General features: G+C 49.1%; 1 protein-coding gene across 1 annotated transcript in view; it reads left to right on the top strand.

Annotated features, from left to right (window-relative positions):
* The first annotated feature begins 2,060 nt into the window (after window positions 1–2,060).
* SYT4 (synaptotagmin 4) overlaps window positions 2,061–18,955 on the top strand; it is a 26,068-nt gene continuing 9,173 nt past the window's right edge. Inside the window, exons 1-2 of the mRNA XM_015413064.1 lie at window positions 2,061–2,127; window positions 8,518–9,332. Coding sequence (XP_015268550.1) covers window positions 2,094–2,127; window positions 8,518–9,332 — 849 coding nt within the window. The 5' untranslated portion in view covers window positions 2,061–2,093. The remainder of the gene's footprint in view (window positions 2,128–8,517; window positions 9,333–18,955) is intronic.

Here is an 18,955-nt window from a genome sequence, read left to right as displayed (position 1 = left end):
GTAGGCGGGACAGAGAGAGCTCTGAGAGAACTGCTCTTGAGAAAACAGCTCTAAGAGAGCTTTGACTGACTCAAGGTCACCCAGCAGCTGCAGGTGGAGGAGTGGGGGATCAAATCCAGGTTAGAGACCGCCACTCTTAGCCACTACACCAAACTGTCTCTTAACCACTACACCAAGTTGGTCTATTGGTCTGGTCCAACAAGGCTCTTCTTATTTTCTTATTCTGATCAGGGCATCCACGGAGGCTGTCAAATGTGATTCTGAGCATGTGCAGCGTGTCATTCCCTTACCACTAGGAATCCAGTCTCGAAACCACGGGGTCTAGCTTCCGGATCAAGGGCAGGACAGTGTGATGCCACTTAAAAAATATCCCGTCTTTATGCCCAATGGGGAACAAAGTAGCTTATGTTGTTCTCCGGTCCTCCATGTTATGCTCAGAATAGCTCTGGAAATTTGGGAATGGAGCCACCAAGATGGATAATACAATAGGCAGCAGTGATATGAATATTTTCATTCATCAGTTTTGCATATGCTAGACCCAAATCCCTCCAGGGAGCTGAAGATACATCATTCCGCCCTCTTCCACTTTAACCTGACATCAGCACTATTGAGATAGGGTTAGTCTAAGAGTGTTTGGCTCATGGTCTCCCGGCAAGCTTCATGGAAGAATCGAGATTCGAACCTGAGTCTCCCTGATACTAGTCTGACACTTTAACTACTACACTGTACTGATTCTTACTGGGATGGATCTAACAACAAGAAATCGAATGTCTGATGTCCTCTGAATGCCTGACCATTCCTATTGGGTCGAAATACTTCTTAGTGGTTTGGGGTGATTTGGGCATTTAGCTATGTGCGCGTGCATATGTGTGTAAGCATGCACTGATGGTTGCATCAGTGCTTAGTTCTTGTGGCCCTTTCTTACACGCCCAGGGAAATGCAGATCACCACTTTGGAGTCCAGAAACCATTTTTCTCCAGGCCAGTTTGGCTGGAGATCCTGGAGGTTTTTTGTCATCTTCTGGGTGTGGAACAGGGGTCACTGCGGGTGTGGTGCGGGGAGGCATTTGTGAATTCCCTGCATTGTGCGGGGGGGGGGTTGGACTAGATGACCCTGGAGGTCCCTTCCAACTCTATCTTTCTATGTCTCTATTCTATGATTCTGTGTCCATACTGGAGGAGATCAGTTTCAAAATTTTCTCCTTTTTGACTGCACCAATTGCATGGTGAAATTAAAGACGGGAGTGGAAGGAGAGAGACAGAGAGTGAGTTAGCTCGAACACAATCCAGACATACTTTGTTTTAAAAGGGAGGGGGTGGGAAATTACAGATTTCCCAGCAATTCTAAGAAATGCAGCTATTTCTCTTCCACATGTCCCCAGCGGGGATCCAACCGATTTGGCAACTGAGGGGGGAAAAAAGCAACTGGAAAAAAAGGAGAAGAGGGGATACAGCTCTCTTCCCCCATCTCCCCCCCTCCCGGACTCCCATCCTCTCTCCTCAGAGCATCCTTACAGCCCAAACGAGTCTGGCAATCATGAAAAGGCACGCCAGACTGTGCTTGATAAAACAATGGGGAAATTTTAACAACCACCCCCCCCCCGAAAATTAGCATTGTTATCTGTGTCCGACTGAGAACGTGAGCTAATCTCTTGCAGCAGGGCTGTTAAAATAATTGATGGATGTGTGCTGAATTCCCAGGAGTGGGGAGGGAAAGTGGGGGGAGGTGCTGATTTCAGTGCTGTAGCGTCAGGATTGCGTCAATTTCGGTCTCAACCACGTCCTCGGTCTCGGAGCCCTGTTAGTTAGAAGATCCAGAACCACAGGGCAGGAAGCTCGCGAATCGCTGTGGAGAAGGGAAGGACCCAGGGACGACCCGACCCTCCCCTTTCTGCTCAACCTCCCCCTCTTCCTCAAGCCTCCCCGATCTTTCCAAGCTTGTGTTTTTTATCACGTTGGGGGGAAGAAAAAAACCCAACAAGGTTCCCTAGGCTGGGCTTTCTCGCTCTCTCGCTCTCTGTCTGTCTCCGCGAGAGGCTGAGAGATCAGGCAGCGCGTCTTCAGCACCTTGGAGAGCGTCAAGAAACAGACAACATGGCTCCGATCGCGGCCAGCAGAGAAGAATTTGGTAAGCATCGCCTTTAAAATCCCGAATGTCGAAGGCTTAGCTAATGTCACTCGGGTGCCCTGGGAAGGCATATCTCTGGGGGAAATCCGGCATTGGAAGCATGGGGCATGCGGAGGGTCCGACTAGCACCCCCCCCTTTCGAGCTTTCTCCCGTACCCTGCATGGATTTGAAAGAAGTTAAGTTTTAGGGATTTGGAGATGTGTACCTCTCTCCCTCGAGAGAGAGTCGGGGCCAAAGATAAGGGATGTCTCTGGGAGTCGGGAGGGAGGCGTCGTTTGCTGCGATTTCCGTTTCTGGGAGCTGTGCTGGCGGGGCTGGATGAGTCATCCCAAACCGGTGTTCGAAATACCCTCGGAATATTTGCCGTGGCTGATTCCTCAGACATAGAGAGAGAGAGAGAGAGAGAGAGAGAGAGAGAGAGAGAGAGAGAGAGAGAGAGAGAGAGAGAGAGAGAGAGAGAGAGAGATCGCTATTTACTCAAACCGATTAGTCATTCCCCCTACCCACTCATCGAGCCAAGGGTTGTCTGGCTACCTATCCATCCATCCATGTGTCGGTCTCTCTCCTGTCGTCAGCGATGCTCCTAATGATGTGCGTGTACAGCATCCCCCCCCACACACTTAGTATCGTATTACTGCAGGGAACCGAAGACCGTTATCTGGCTCTCAGATGCCTTGGGTGGGTCTTGACCTCCAAGGCAGGCAATTAAAAAAAAAAAGTTTTCAGGATTCGTATTCCCCATCTGTTTAAACTCCACAAGGGTTTGCCGTCCTTTTTTTTAGAGTCGGAGAGTCATCTATGGATGCCTGCGTGTAACCTTGTTCTTTTCCGGCACTTCACAGGGTGGGTCAGTGCCTACTTTCTATTGTAATGTGACGGTACCAGAGGAGCCTTGCTTCTTCTTTGCAGTCAGAGTAGTTTGGTTTCAGCAGTTCTGGGTTCCCCATCCAAGACGGAGAGGCCAAATTGACTTTAATTCATGTCACGGGACCGAAACTGGTGGCAGTGCAAACCATGCTGGCCCGTCAGACTGCTTGGACCGATTCCAGACTGCACCCTTCTCGACTGACACTACTGCCCTGCAGTTCCCCCCCCCCCAGAAAGAGGGTGTTTATCACTCAGCCTACCATCTTTCTGCATAGCTTCTGTAACACCTAGCCAATCCGTTGAGGCAACAAAGGCAGATAGTCACCACCAATGCTCCCTCTAAGCTATGGAGTTTTGTGAGCAAAAATTCTACTTGGTGAGCTACTGGCATTAAAGTTGTGAGCGAGCCATTTGGCTGCTGCATAAATTAGTTTGCTCTGGAGCCATCCCTTCCTGAGCTAAGACAAAAATGTGTGAGCCGGAGGCTAAAACACTGTGAGCTAGCTCACACTAACTCAGCTTAGAGGAAACACTGGTCACCACCAATGCTCCCTCTAAGCTATGGAGTTTTGTGAGCAAAAATTCCACTTGGTGAGCTACTGGCATTAAAGTTGTGAGCGAGCCATTTGGCTGCTGCATAAATTAGTTTGCCGTGGAGCCACCCTTCCTGAGCTGAGACAAAAAATCCGTGAGCCGAAGGCTCAAAAAACTGTCGGCTAGCTCACACTCACTCAGCTTAGAGGGAACACTGGATTCACCACCACCCCCTGGCAGATACCGTGTAGCACATTTTGTTCCCAGTTCCTCCCGTGCCACCCCTCTGGGGTGTTTCCAATTTCATGTGCGACAGCTCGCTCACCTGATACCAGGGTATTTAATATCTAGCGGCTGGATCCCCCTCCCCTCAGCCGCTGTAGCTGTATCTTGGAGCCTCCTCCCCGCTGCCGAGACACAGGCGCGCTTCTGACAAACGTGTCAATGGGCCATTAAAATCTGTTCCAGCCGAGCGAATGATCCGACCTGGCCTCGTTCCCGCGGCATCTTATGCAACTGCCATTACCTCACTGCCGATGGGGTTTTGTCTCAACTCAAGGCCACGTGTGATGCTTGAGGAAACACACACACATCGGCAGGGAGGGACCACCCAGGCTTGAGAGGACTCGCTGACCACAGAGATTCCAACGCTCGGATCCCATCGAGCAGGGGCGGATTAACCATGAAGCGGGCTAAGCACGTGCTTAGGGCACCAGGGCCAAAGGGGGCGCCGCAAAATTGGGGGAAAGGGTGAAAACCTTAAGTTTGTACAGTGTATTGTTTTATCATATGAATATTTATTTTTGTATTGCTGCAAACCTGCATTGTATATCTGGACAGACAGGTCAACAACTAAAATGGACTGGGGGTCAGTGTAGAAAGGAGTGGGGCACCAAGATTGGTCAGTGTTTAGGGCACCAGTGAGCCTTTATCCGCCCGCCATCGAGGTTAGTCTGGACGCCACCACAAGCCCATGTTGTGTAGCCATTGTGGGTGTGAGTGGAAGGATGGGCAGGCAGGCAGACAGACAGACATGAAGCTACCTTATGCTGAATCAGACCATTGGCCCATTGTCTGCTCAGATTGGCAGTGGCTCTCTCTCACCTCCTACTTGGTCCTTTTAACTGGAGAATGCCAGAGACTGAACCTGAGACCTTCTGCATGCCAAGCAGATGCTCTACCACTGAGCCACTGAGGTCTTTCCCATCACCTACCGCCTGGTCCTTTTTAAGGACTGAACCTGGGACCTTCTGCATGCCAGGCAGATGCTCTACCACTGAGCCACTGAGGTCTTTCCCATCACCTCCAACCAAGTCCTTTTAACTGGGGGTGCCGGGGATTGATCCTGGGACCTCCTGCACAACAAGTAGATGCTCTGCCACTGATCCACTGAGGTCTTTCCCATCACTCACTGCCTGGTCCTTTTTAACTGGGGATGCTGGAGACTAAACCTGGGACCTTCTGCATGCCAAGCAGAGGCTCTACCACTGAGGTCTTTCCTATCACCCACTGCCTGGTCCTTTTCGCTGGGGAAGCCAGGGATTGATCCTGAGACCTTCTGTGTGCCAAGCAGAGCCACAGCCCCTCCCGCGTATTAGACAGACAGACAGACAGACAGACATATCCTCCCCACCAGGGGCAGATTAACCATGAAGCAGACTAAGCGCCTGCTTAGGGCACCAGGGCCAAAGGGGGCACCACAAAGTTGGGGAAAGGGTGAAAAGCTTAGTTTGTACAGTATATTGTTTTATAATATGAATAAATGTTTGTATTGCTGCAACCTGCATTGTGTATCTGGTCAGACAGGTCAAGAACTAAAACGGACTTTGGGTCAGTGTGGAAAGGAGGGGGGGGCACCAAGATTGGCCAATGTTTAGGGCACCAGTGAGCCTTCATCTGCCCCTGCCCTCCCCACTCAAAAGCACAGGGGTGTGGCAAAGGACGCACTGTTCCCTCTAAGCTGAGTTAGTGTGAGTGAGCTCACAGTTTTTTAGCCTCCGGCTCACACATTTTTGTCTTAGCTCAGGAAGGACGACTCCAGAACGAACTAATTTATGCAGTCGCCAAATTGCTCTCTCACAAGTTTAATGCCAGTAGCTCACAAAGCAGAATTTTTGCTCACAAGATCCCACAGTTTAGAGGGAACGTAGCAAAGGAGTCCATCCCACGCCAGACACAGATGACTTCGAAAGTGGCAACGTGGCTAGGGGGAGGGTGAGCTGATACGGAGTCGAACCCTCCGACTGCTCGCTTCACTTCCTGACATTTCCCCATAGATTAAATTCCAAAGAATGCGTCCGCAAGGCTCCTTCTAAGCTGTGGAGTCCTGTGAGCAAAAATTCTCCTTTGTGAGCGACCAGCATGGAAGTTGTGAGCGAGCGACTGGGCTCCCGCATCGACGAGTCTGCTCCGGAGCAATGTTCCCTCTAAGCTGTGGAATCTTGTGAGCAAAAATTCTCCTTTGTGAGCGACCAGCATGGAAGTTGTGAGCGAGCGACTGGGCTCCCGCATCGACGAGTCTGCTCCGGAGCCGTCCTTCCTGAGCTCAGACAAAAATGTGTGAGCTGGAGGCTAAAAAACTGTGAGCCGGCTCCCACTCACTCAGCTTAGAGGGAACACTGTTGGTAAGGTTTGGGGGGGGGGGTGAGGCGTAGGTGGATGGATGTTCTTCTTCCCTTTGTCCGACCCGGAAAGAACAGAACGGCAGAGGTCCAAGAAGAGCCACCGTTTCTTCCTTTCCAGAGGGCTGTGTCCGTCCACCCCCCCCCTCGCCCAGACAGAAGACGATGCTCATCTGTTAGCAGACTGACTGCCCTTATATAAAAGACGCGATCGCCAGCCTGTGCCGCCCCATTAATATTCCATGCGTCCCCCCCCCCCCCACGTTTTGCTGGGAGAACGGAGACTAGTCGGCCTTGATTGCCCGGACCCACTTAGCGATGTTACTGATGGGCAGGATCGGATTTCCAGTTAGTGGCGCTCCTCTGGTCCCGCCGCCTGGCTTACTCATGAAATGCTAATGACCTCCTCCCTTCCCCTGCTTTTAGCCAAGTGCCAGATGTCGTCCTCGCAGTCTCCCTGCACTGCACTGCTGGGCGCCTTTGGCTGGTTGAAACGGGGGCTGGTTTCCTCCCACCGGTGGGAGGGAAGGTTGCGGGGAAACAGATTTGGGTTCTCTGTTGCTGGGCTGAAGGATTAGGTGCCTCGGCCCGATGGGGTGCACGTTTGTTTACTTAGGAGCCGGGCTCTTATTGTAGCAGGAACTCCTTTGCAATGTTCCCTCTAAGCTTTGGAGTCTTGTGAGCAAAAATTCTACTTTGTGAGCGACTGGCATTAAAGTTGGGAGCCGGAGATTTGACTGCTGCAGAAATTAGTTTCCTCTGGAGCCATCCTTCCTGAACTAAGACAAAAATGTGTGAGCCGAAGGCTAAAAACCTGTGAGCTAGCTCACACTAACTCAGCTTAGAGGGAACATTGCTCCTTTGCATATGAGGTGACGCGCCCCTAATGGAGCCAATCCTCCAAGAGCTTACAGAGCTCTTCTTACAGGGGCTACTGTAAGCTCTTGGAGGATCGGCTGCATTAGGGGTGTGTCGCCTCATATGCAAAGGAGTTCCTGCTGCAAAAAGAGCCCTGCTTAGGAGCATGTCCTGCCAACTTCTGCCAGACTGGCTGTGCCACGAATTGCAGTCTGTGATATGATCCCTACCCCAACGTTCCCTCTAAGCAGAGTTAGTGTGAGCTAGCTCACAGTTTTTTTAGCCTCCGGCTCACACATATTTTGCCTTAGCTCAGGAAGGAGGGCTCCAGAGCGAATTGCAGTCTGTGATATGATCCCTACCACCAACGTTCCCTCTAAGCTGAATTAGTGTGAGGTAGCTCACAGTTTTTTAGCCTCTGGCTCACAGATTTTTTTGGTCTTAGCTCAGGAAGGAGGGCTCCAGAGCAAACTAGTTGATGCAGTAGCCAAACCGCTCGCTCACAACTTTAAGGCCAGTAGCTCACCAAGTCGAATTTCTGCTTACAAGACTCCATGGCTTAGAGGGAGCATTGCCTACGACTTCAGATGGCTTGAAACAAAATTGTCTCGGCCCCCAGAGTCAGGCAGAGTTAGTATTGAACAAAAATATCAAGGGTACACAGTGTTCCCTCTAAGCTGAATTCGTGTGAGCTAGTTCACAGTTTTTTTAGCCTCTGGCTCACACATTTTATGTCTTAGCTCTGAAAGGATGGTTCCACAGCAAACTGATTTGTGCAGCAGCCAAATGACTTGCTCACAACTTTAATGCCGGTAGCTCACAAAGGAGAATTTTTGCTCACATGGCTCCACAGGGAACAATGCACAGTGGGTGTCTTTTTTTAAAAAAAAATATATCCAGGAATAATAAACAAAAAAACTGCAAGCAAAAAAAGGAAAGGAAGATTGTTGTACTTATTTTTCCCTTGGACTGATGGTTCCAAGGAAATCAGCATTTCCTAAGGAGCTGTTGTTTCCCATTAAAGTTAGCATTCTTGTCATGGTATCATCCCCTCCCCCCCGGATCATAACGATATTTAGTTCACTGAAGATAAAGAGAAATCTGTTGACGGATATAAAAGTGGGTGGCGTGTGTGTGAACAGTTCGAATTTCAAATTCCCTTTTATCTACAGACTAAAAAGGAGGTGGGAAGGGGGAGCTTGAAGCATTTGTGCCGAGCGGATGCATGCGTTTTTTTATCTACAGCGGTAGGGAATGTGCCAAGAATAGTGTCTTTTATTGCAATTACGACAGTGCAACTGTGCTTGCCTCAGCCATTAAGCAACAATAAGCAATGTTGTTGTTTTTTAATTCATGTTCATACCTGCAGGGGGGCACAGAATGTACGTGCATATGGTTGGATAGCGTTCTGGGCAATTCTTTCTTGTTGACTCTCACACATCGCTTGTTAGGTTACTGTGGCTTTGATCTAGCATTCATGCGTTTGTTGCCATTTGCTTTGACTTCCAGATGAAATTCCAACCGTGGTTGGAATCTTCAGTGCCTTTGGCCTGGTCTTCACCGTCTCTCTTTTCGCTTGGATCTGCTGCCAACGCAAATCTTCCAAGTCCAATAAGACCCCTCCCTACAAGTTTGTCCATGTGCTGAAGGGGGTCGATATTTATCCCGAGAACCTCAGCAGCAAGAAGAAGTTTGGTGCAGACGACAAAAACGAAGCCAAGGGCAAGCCCGCGATGCCAAAGAGCTCTCTTCACCTTGACCTGGAGAAACGTGACCTGAACGGCAACTTCCCCAAAACCATCCCTAAGATCCCAAGTTCCTCTGATCTTGAGAACTTTACTCCAAAGCTCTTTCCAGAAAGGGAGAAAGATTCAGTATCCCCTGATAGCCTGAAGTCCACAACGTCGGTATCTTCTGAGGAGAAACAAGATAGACTAGGGACTCTGTTCTTTTCCATCGAGTACAACTTTGAGAAGAAAGCATTCATGGTGAACATCAAGGAAGCACATGGTTTGCCAGCCATGGACGAGCAGTCAATGACTTCTGATCCGTACATCAAAATGACAATACTCCCTGAGAAGAAACACAAGGTGAAAACGCGTGTGCTGAGGAAAACCTTAGACCCTGCTTTTGATGAAACCTTTACATTCTATGGGATCCCTTATACCCAAGTTCAAGATCTAAGCCTTCACTTTATGATCCTGAGTTTTGACAGGTTTTCCCGAGATGACATCATTGGAGAAGTCCTCTTCCCTCTCTCGGGGATCGAACTCTCTGAAGGAAGAATGCTGATGAACAAGGAAATCATCAAAAAGAATGTTAGGGTAATTGATCTCAAATCTTATTTACTGAACTATGTGTGTGTTCCGCCAGCACAACATCTACGAGGTGGTTCCAACTTTTAAAAGTATAGTATCTGGTTTCACAATACGTAGATCTTGAAGATGTAAGCTATAAAACTTCGACAAGATACTGACCGTATACCTTGTTCATCTATATCAGACCAGGCAGAAAGGTCTTAAAAACATTTTTTTTGTAGTTGTCCTAGGGGAATTTCAGTCAGGCGATATCTCCCGGTAGGGAACCGGTTCTCAAATGGGTTCTGGTCTGTCATTTCAGACAGAACCCGTTTGAGAATCGGTTCCCTACCGGAATGTAACTGCCATTTCATACACAAAAGCTTCTGTCCCGTTTAGGAACCGGGACTGAAGCGTTTTACCTGTCAACCGTTTCTGAGTAGTCTTCAGTTCCCTCTCCCGGTTCTGTTGCGCTTTTTCCCCGCCGTTTTTCGCCTGCACGGGCTTTTTTTTTTTTTGAACGTTCGATTATAGCGTTATATCGCTATAACGCTATACCGGAACTTCAAACTCCAATGGGATCGCTATTGCGATCGTTTGGAGTTCCGGTATAGTGTTATATTGCTATAACGCTGTAAATCGAACTTTTTAAAAAAATCGATCACCCCCGCGGGAAGAAAACGGTGGGAAAACAAAGCAGTGCAAGTCTGAAATGCCAAACTGCTTCTGATCCAGCTCATTTCCGGTAGGGGCAAGCCATGTGTGAAATGGCAGCCCTGTACCGGTTCACTTCAAAATGGAAGATTACCAGCTTGAAACTGGGTGAAACTGGGTAATGTGAAATTCCCCCTAGACTTAATTGGGCAGGCCTTGAGGGGAAAGGGAATTTCTTGGTTGTGAAACAGTCACTGCATCTAGGCATACTTTCCCCCCTCTTGAATATAAGTAAGGCACTCACAAAAATATTCCCAATCAATTTGGAGATGCCTGATATTCAGTCAACCCACTGGCCCATCTACAGAAGTGGCAGAAGCTCTCCAGGGAATCAGGCAGAGAAAGGTCTTTCCTGAAGATCCTTTCCCCTGGTGATGTCAGGGATTAAACCTGGGACATCCCACATGGAAAGCATGTGTTCAGACTCTAAGGGACTTCTCAGAACCCTGTTGGTAGGTACAAGCCTGAACCATGTGAGACCCTAAAAAGTGTTGACATGAAATTTTCCTCCCCAAAGATCTTAGTTCATTGGACAGGTATTCTGCCATTTTCTTTGATGTAGTGGTTAGGAGCATGGGCTCTAATCTGGGAGAATTGGTTTTGATTCCCCACTCCTCCCTATACAGCTGCTGGGTGACCTTGGGCGAGCCGCAGTTCTCCCAATGCTCTCACAGCTCTCTCAGCCCCACCTACATCACAGGGTGTCTGTTGTGGGGAGAGGAAGAGAACAAGATTGTAAGCTGCTCTGAGACTCCCAGTGAAGGGTGGGGTATAAACCCAGCCTCCTCCTCCTTCTAGAAACTCAGTGGAGTTATCCTGTTTCATCCTTGTAAGTGCCCTATGAGGTAGGTTAGGCAATGGGAAGGTGATTGATCCCTTGGTCACTCAGAGAGCTTCATGGCTGAATGAAAACTGGACTCCAGTTCTGAGTGGTATGACCCATGCCGTTGAACATCAGTGTTTTGTGAGGAGGTGGAAACAGGGTGATTTTATTTTTGAGTGACCTGACCCCTTTGCTGTCTTGTCCTCTGATATCCACAAGGAGATTTGACAGATCCATGGAGGATAGGTCTATCAGTTACTATGAGCCCTGGTGACTAAAGGAAACATCTATGTTCAGAGGCAGTAAATCTCTGAGTAGCAATGCCAGGAGGCAACATCAGGGGAAGGCCTTGGCCTCCATGCCTCGCTGTAGGACCTGGACCTCCAGAGGAACTGGTTGGCAATTGTGTGAGACGGGATGCTGGACTAGATGGACCACTGGTCTGATCCAGCAGGGATCTTCTGATGTTCTTATGGAGACGTTGGCCTCTATGCCCTGTTGTTGGCGCTCCAGAGGAACTGGTTGGCAATTGTGTGAGACGGGATGCTGGACTAGATGGACCACTGGTTGGATCCAGCGGGTGGCTCTTCTTATGTTCTTAGGGAGACCTCGGCCTCTATGCCCTGTTGTTGGACCTCCAGATGAACTGGCTGGCCACTGTTTGAGTCAGGATGCTGGACTAGATGGACCACTGGTTGGATCCAGCGGGTGGCTCTTCTTATGTTCTTATGGAGACCTTTGCTTCTATGCCCTGCTGTTGACCCTCCAGAGCAACTGGTTGGCCACTGTGTGAGACGGGATGCTGAACTAGATGGACCACTGGTCTGATCCAGCAGGGCTCTTCTGAAGTTCTTATCAGGGGAAGGTCTCGGCCTCTATGCCCTGTTGTTGGCCCTCCAGAGCAACTGGTTGGCCACTGTGTGAGACAGGATGCTGAACTAGATGGACCACTGGTCTGATCCAGCAGGGCTCTTCTGATGTTCTTATCAGGGGACGGTCTCAGCTTCTATGCCCTGTTGTTGGCCCTCCAGAGGAACTGGTTGGCCACTGTGTGAGACGGGATGCTGGACTAGATGGACCACTCATCTGATGGACCACTGTTCTGATCCATCAGGGCTCTTCTTAGGTTCTCATTGACCAATACAGGTCTCATGTGGGGTGCTGCAACAGTTTCCCATACACAATGCCATAGGGCAGGCCACACATAGTGCTGGCATCTTAAACCAGCAAAGGATAGTACATTATGTACTAGGGCACATGACTGAGCAGGCATTTTGATTCCAACAATGGAGACCATACCTTGCGAATTGTGCAACAGCTAGAGAAGTGGTATTGCCAGGACAAGGTGGACCAGCAAAAAACCCCCCTTATTTACAGCATCAGAGATCTAGGTGTATCAGTAACCTTTTTAAGTATGCATTTCATAAGATGTTCAACAGAACAGACTTGTCCTACTTGATCAGATCTAGCATACTAACATAGGCAAAAGCCAGTCCACGTGCTCTTGGAGGTTGGAAATGTAAGTCAGTGGTCAGTCACAGAGGACTGTACCACCATTCTACCATCCATACTGAGCTAGCTTCAAGTCCAGTTGCACCTTGTAGATCAACAAGATATTTTTTTGGGGGGGTATAAACTTTTGAGAGTCAAACCTCCCTTTGTCAGATACAAGTAGGAGAGTCAGTTTGGTATAGTGGTTAACAGCGGTGGTCTCTAATCTGGAGAACCGGGTTTGATGCCCCCCTCCTCCACATGCAGCCAGCTGGAGTGACCTTGGGTCCGTCCCAAGTTCTCTCAGAGCTGTTCTCTCAAGAGCAGTTCTCTCAGGGCTCTCTCAGCCCCACTTACTTCACAGGGTGTGGGGAGAGGAAGGGAAAGGAGGCTGTAAGTCACTCTGAGAACAGAAAGCTTTGATAGATATTGAACAGTCATATCTTCAAGGAACACAGCTTCTTCTGCCTACCCGGCCCACAGAACCCCAGATCAGTAAGACTAATTTCATCTTCCAATCATCAAAATTACTTCAGAAGAGAAGATTGCATAGTAAAGGTAAAGGTAAAGGTTCCCTTGCTCGAAAGCCAGTCGAATCCGACTCTAGGGTTGAGGTGCTCATCTCCGTTTCCAAGCCGAAGAGCCAGCGCTGTCCGAAGACGTTTCCGTGGTCATGTGGCCGGCATGACTAAACACCTAGGCGCACGGAACGCTGTTACCTTCCTACCAAAGTGGTACCTATTTATCTACTTGCAATTTCTTGCTTTCGAACTGCTAGGTTGGCAGGAGCTGGAACCAGAGACGGGAGCTTGCTCCGTCACGCGGCAGCTTGGGTCTTGAACTGCTGAACTACCGACCTTCCACAGCCTGCAGTTCAGCGCCCAAACACATTTTACCTGGTGGCAGCGGGGGGTGGGGGAGCAAAGAGACAAGCGAGACGATTATGCATTCAAAAAGCTATTACGTATCACTCCGTGGCAGACATTGCCCATGGGCTAGACTGGGCGTGCTCTATTGGTGGATCTAGGCTCCAAACTAGGTGTGGCATGTGTAGCATTAGCTGAGTACCATCTTTATATGTTTGAGAACAGCTTTGGGAGAGGGTAATGAGGACCGGAGGGGTGGCAAGGATGAGGGGTGCCCATCCCATACTGCTGCTCGGCAGGCCTGTAGCCAGAAGGGTTTTTTTTTGTTCAGGGGGCATTTAGATGTTTAAGGGGGCAGTTACATTACAGTCAAATTGACCTGAATGCCTGTCTTTAAAGGGGGGAGCCTGTTTCTAGCTCTTCCTTTCAAGGGACAAGGCAACGAGTGCATCAGTTCCTAGGGGAAAACCCCCCAGCTCAGAGGGCATTTAATTGCCTTCAGAAGACACTTAAATACATTTTGAGTTCCCTTCCATAGACAAAGAGATTGGATTTATACCCCACCCTTCACTACCCAAAGGAGTCTCAGAGCGGCTTACAAACTCCTTTCCCTTCCCCTCCCCACAACAGACACCCTGTGAGGTAGGTGGGGCTGAGAGAGCTCTGACACAAACTGCTCTTTTATCAAGGACAGCACTTATCAGAACTATGGCTTGCCCAAGGTCACCCATCCAGGTGCAAGTGGAGGAGTGGGGAACCAAACCCGTTTCTCCAAGATTAGAGTCCGTGCACTGAAGAAGAAGAAGAAGAAGAAGAAGAAGAAGAAGAAGAAGAAGAAGAAGAAGAAGAAGAAGAAGAAGAAGAAGAAGAAGAAGAAGAAGAAGAAGAAGAAGAAGAAGAAGAGGAGATTGGATTTGTACCCCGCCCTTCACTACCCAAAGGAGTCTCAGAGTGGCTTACAAACTCCTTTCCCTTCCCCTCCCCACAACATACACCCTGTGAGGTAGGTGGGGCTGAGAGAGCTCTGACAGAAACTGCTCTTTCCCCAAGAACAGCTCTTATCAGAACTACGGCAGGTGCAAGTGGAGGAGTGGGGAATGAAACCCAGTTCTCCCAGATTAGAGTCCACGCACTTAACCACTACACCAAACTACACCATAGGGCAAGAATGCTTAGAAGGGCACTCAAGAGTGTTACCATCAGTACATCTCCAGCACTCCCCCTTTCTGCTAGGCCAGTCCTGCTGTAGACCACCTGGGTCATGGTGAGTCTTTCAAAAGCATTCCCATGAGCCCTTGGGAAACATGCAAATATAAGATTTCTGGCATGGCTATTTGTGGGGGAGGGCTTTTAATTAAGGGGGCAGGGCCCCCGAATGCCCACTGCAGCGACGGGCCTGCTGCTTGGTTTCCCTAGTCCAACACACCTGGCTACTTTCTCCTCTTTGGCGCTTCAAGTCTGTGTTCATCCCAGTCTCAAAAACCTTTCCTCTTCCTACATTAGGGTGTCACTTTAATTCTCCCCTCACACACTCATGCACGAAACCATGAAAGTAGCATTTAAGGTGTAGAATTCTGAAGTTGCCGGTGAATACAGATCACGGCTCTGGGGCTTATCTAAAGAGGATCACATTATAAATGGGGCACAGGCGGGCCTGGAGCTAGGGTGGTGCTATGGGGGTTTCTGTCCCCTTCCTTAAAGGGCCCCTGTTTCTTAAAGGCCCCCCGCTTCTTCTCAAAGGCTTTCAAGGGATCCTTTAAATGCTTTTGAAAAGAAGGGGGTGGTACGCGTCCCTCTCCCTCCCCTCCTGCAAGATTTAAAGGGCCCTCCAGCTGATCCGCGGGCTATGTTTGGTGTGGTGGTTAAGTGCGCGGACTCTAATCTGGGAGAACTGGGTTCGATTCCCCACTCCTCCAGTTACATCTGGCTGGATGACCTTGGGCAAGCCATAGTTCTGATAAGAGTTGTCTTTGAAAAAGAGCAGTTTCTGTCAAGAGCTCTCTCAGCCCCACCTACCTCACAGGGTGTCTGTTGTGGGGAGGGGGAGGGAAAGGAGTTTGTAAGCCGCTCTGAGACTCCCTTGAGTAGTGAAGGGCGGGGTATAAATCCAGTCTCTTCTTCTTCTTCTTCTACCTCCCAGGGTGTCTGTTGTGGGGAAGGGAAGGGAAAGGAGTCTGTAAGCCGCTCTGAGACTCCCTTGAGTAGTGAAGGGCAGGGTATAAATCCAGTCTCTTCTTCTTCTTCTACCTCACAGGGTGTCTGTTGTGGGGAGGGGAAGGGAAAGGAGTTTGTAGGCCGCTCTGAGACTCCTTTGGGTAGTGCAGGGCAGGGTATAAATCCAATCTCTTCTCTTCTCTCTATGTGCTGAAACACCCTTTAAATCTTGCAGGAGGAGAGGGAGCGGGGTACGTGCCAGCTCCATGCATTATGGAAAATAATGGCAGCCCCACCAGAAACATTTTTACCCAATAAGTCACAAAATCCTGGCTACAGGGCTGATTCAGTGTTCCCTCTAAGCCGAGTTAGTGTGAGCTAGCTCACAGTTTTTTCGCCTCCGGCTCACCCATTTTTGTCTCAGCTCAGGAAGGACGGCTCCAGATCAAGCAAGCTAATTTATGCAGCAGCCAAATCGCTCGCTCACAGCTTTAATGCCAGTGGCTCACTAAGTAGAATTTTTGCTCACAAGACTCCACCACTTAGAGGGAGCAGTGCACTGGTCTGGTCCACTTGTAGATGTGAATGCTTGCCAGCTTTCCATCACCGCAGTACTCAATATTTGTCTTCGAGATCCATGAGTGAACTCTTAAGCTGCAGAGCAGTTGGTTTGCATGGGTGTGGGGTGAGAAGAATATGCTGTCTAAGGTGGTTTATGCGTGATAGCTCATTAGCACCTGCTGGTTATCACTGCGGTTTCTGTACATGGATCCCTGAATTAGCTCTGAAACAGCCTATCCATGCAAAGCTCTTTCAGTTCACAGAGGCTCATGTAGCCATGAAGGTATAGCAACACAGATCGTTAGTAACCATTTTTAAGCAAAAAAAAAAATATGTTCTGAACTCTGCAATACTGGATCTTTGATGTCATCGGACGTAGCCATTCTGAAGGCAAGAAAAGGAGGCTAGATGCCCATCTTCAGTTAAGGCAACGATTTAGACCACAACTCAACTAACCTGCTTCAGATGGATAGCCAGGTTAGTATGTAGTAGCAGAACAAAATTCGAGTCCAGTAGCACCTTAGGAACCAATATGAAAGCTTATATTAAGAACACAAGAACATAAGAGAAGCCAGTGCTGGATCAGGCCAATGGCCCATCCAGCCCAACACTCTGTCACACAGTGGGCAAAAATAACAGGCGCCATCAGGAGGTCCAGCAGTGGGGCCAGGACTCTAGAAGCCCTCCCTCTGTTGCCCCCCCCAAGCACCAAGAATACAGATTTAGACCACAGCTCAACGATATAGATCACAACTCAACTAACCTGCTTCAGATGGATAGCCAGGTTAGTATGTAGCAGCAGAACAAAATTCGAGTCCAGTAGCACCTTGGGAACCAATATGAAAGCTTATATTAAGAACATAAGAGAAGCCAATGTTGGATCAAGCCAATGGCCCATCCAGTCCAACACTCTGTCACACAGTGGGCAAAAATATCAGGTGCCATCAGGAGGTCCAGCAGTGGGGCAGGACACTAGAAGCCCCCCCACTGTTGCCCCCCCAAGCACCAAGAATACAGATTTAGACCACAACTCAACGATTTAGATCACAACTCAACTAACCTGCTTCAGATGGATAGCCAGGTTAGTATGTAGTAGCAGAACAAAATTTGAGTACAGTAGCCCCTTGGGAACCAATATGAAAGCTTATATTAAGAACATAAGAGAAGCCAGTGTTGGATCAGGCCCATCCAGCCCAGCACTCTGTCATGCAGTTGCCAGAAATACCAGGCGCCATCAGGAGGTCCACCAGTGGAGCTGACTTAGTGGCAAGGCCCCCTGACTTCCCATCCAGCCCAGGGCCCCCAAGTGGTGGCGGATGTGGGGAAGGAGTTGGGTATTCCTTTAATTTGATTAGCCAGTGCCCCTTAAGGAATTTAAATGCCCCCCGACTGAAAAAATCCTGGCTACGGGCCTGATAAAGAGCGTCACCTGCCCCAGACCGAGAGTTCCTACCTATACCTTGTGGCTAATAGCCACTGATGGACCTCTGCTCCATATGCTTATCCAATGCCGTTTTATGTACCTATGTGCTACCACGTTCCAACCAATTTATGGTTTACAATCTCCTTTCCCTCCCTCTCCCCACAACTGGCACCCTGTGGAGGGGGAGGAGGAGGAAGAGGTAGAGAAGGGGGAGGAGGAGGAGAAGAAGAGAGTGGATTTATACCCCGCCCTTCACTCGGAGTCTCAGAGCAGCTTACAAACTCCTTTCCCTTCCCCTCCCCACAACAGACACCCTGTGAGGTAGGTGGAGCTGAGAGAGCTCTTTCGAGAACTGCCCTTTCAAGGCCAGCTCTTGTCAGAAGTATAGCTTGCCCAAGGTCATCCAGCAGCTGCAAATGAAGGAGTGGGGAATCAAACCCGGTTCTCCCAGATTAGAGTCCACACACTTAACGACTACACCAAACTGGCTCAGCAGGTGGGGCTGAGAGAGCTCTTTCCAAGAACTGCTCGTGAGAGAACAGCTCTGAAAGAACTTGTGACTGACCCATGGTCACACCATCAGCTGCATGTGGAGGAGTGCGGAAGCCAACCCGGTTCTCCCAGATTAGCGTCCACGATCCTAACCACGACACCTCTGAATGTCTCTTGCCTTGAAAGCCCCTTGCTAGGGTCGCCAGAAGTCAGCTCTGACTTGACGGCAAAAGATAAATGCAAAAATAGACAAGACAAGCAAAAAAAACCCTGCAAATCAACTTGGATTTTGTTCAATTAATCTGAAGTGCTTGGGAAAATAGGCCAGTGTAGTTACCTTGCTTTCAGGAGGGCTAACCTGGCTGAAATCCAAGTACTCCGTAATTAACTGAGTACCCAGTTGTAAACATGCAATCTATACGCCATTGAAGGTAGTGGCAAACCTCCATTGATTTTCATGGCTACGCGCCTCACCGTTCATCGCCGTGGCCGTGATCCACCAGTAATTAACCCACAAGTAATTGACCCATGTTTGCAGTCCTCAGACCGATTTCATTTCCAGTGGTCCATTAAACCTCAACAGGACTTCTGGAGGAAGATGCTTCAGTCCCATCAGCGTCAATGGTTCTGGCACCAATCCGGAGCCCTTTACCTGGCGGCAAGCCCTGCCGGTATCATCAGGCCTGACTTCTCAGTCAAGGCCTTTACGATTAGGTTGCCAATCAGCCCCAGAAGTAACTTCAGCTTAACTGGCGGTCCATTTCTGATTAAAATCCCAAATCGAATAGATGTTTCAAACACCACTCAGCCAATAGCCCTTCCAGGGGGGCCGCCTGCGTATTGACTTGGCGGTAATTGCTTTCACGAGATCAAGCGTCAAATCAAATTGTTTCGCCGTGTACCAAAGCAATATTGCCTTTTGCAGCGATTTATGATTTTTTGACTCAACAAGCTCCATTCATGACCTGAAAGGGACTATGTTTGTTTGGTTTCCATTTCCTTTCTGGCCAGTGAGGTGACATTATTGGCTGTTGCAAAATCTGATCCGTGCCGATATTTCCCTTCAGTCTATTGAAATGCTAATTCCCCAGAGTTTATTGGTGACAATGTTTCAATAAAGGGGGGG

Source organism: Gekko japonicus, unplaced genomic scaffold, assembly GCF_001447785.1.
Source record: "Gekko japonicus isolate JY-2015 unplaced genomic scaffold, Gekko_japonicus_V1.1 scaffold2701, whole genome shotgun sequence".
In the NCBI taxonomy this organism is placed as follows: Eukaryota; Metazoa; Chordata; class Lepidosauria; order Squamata; family Gekkonidae; genus Gekko; species Gekko japonicus.
This window is presented reverse-complemented; position numbering and strand designations above follow the sequence as displayed.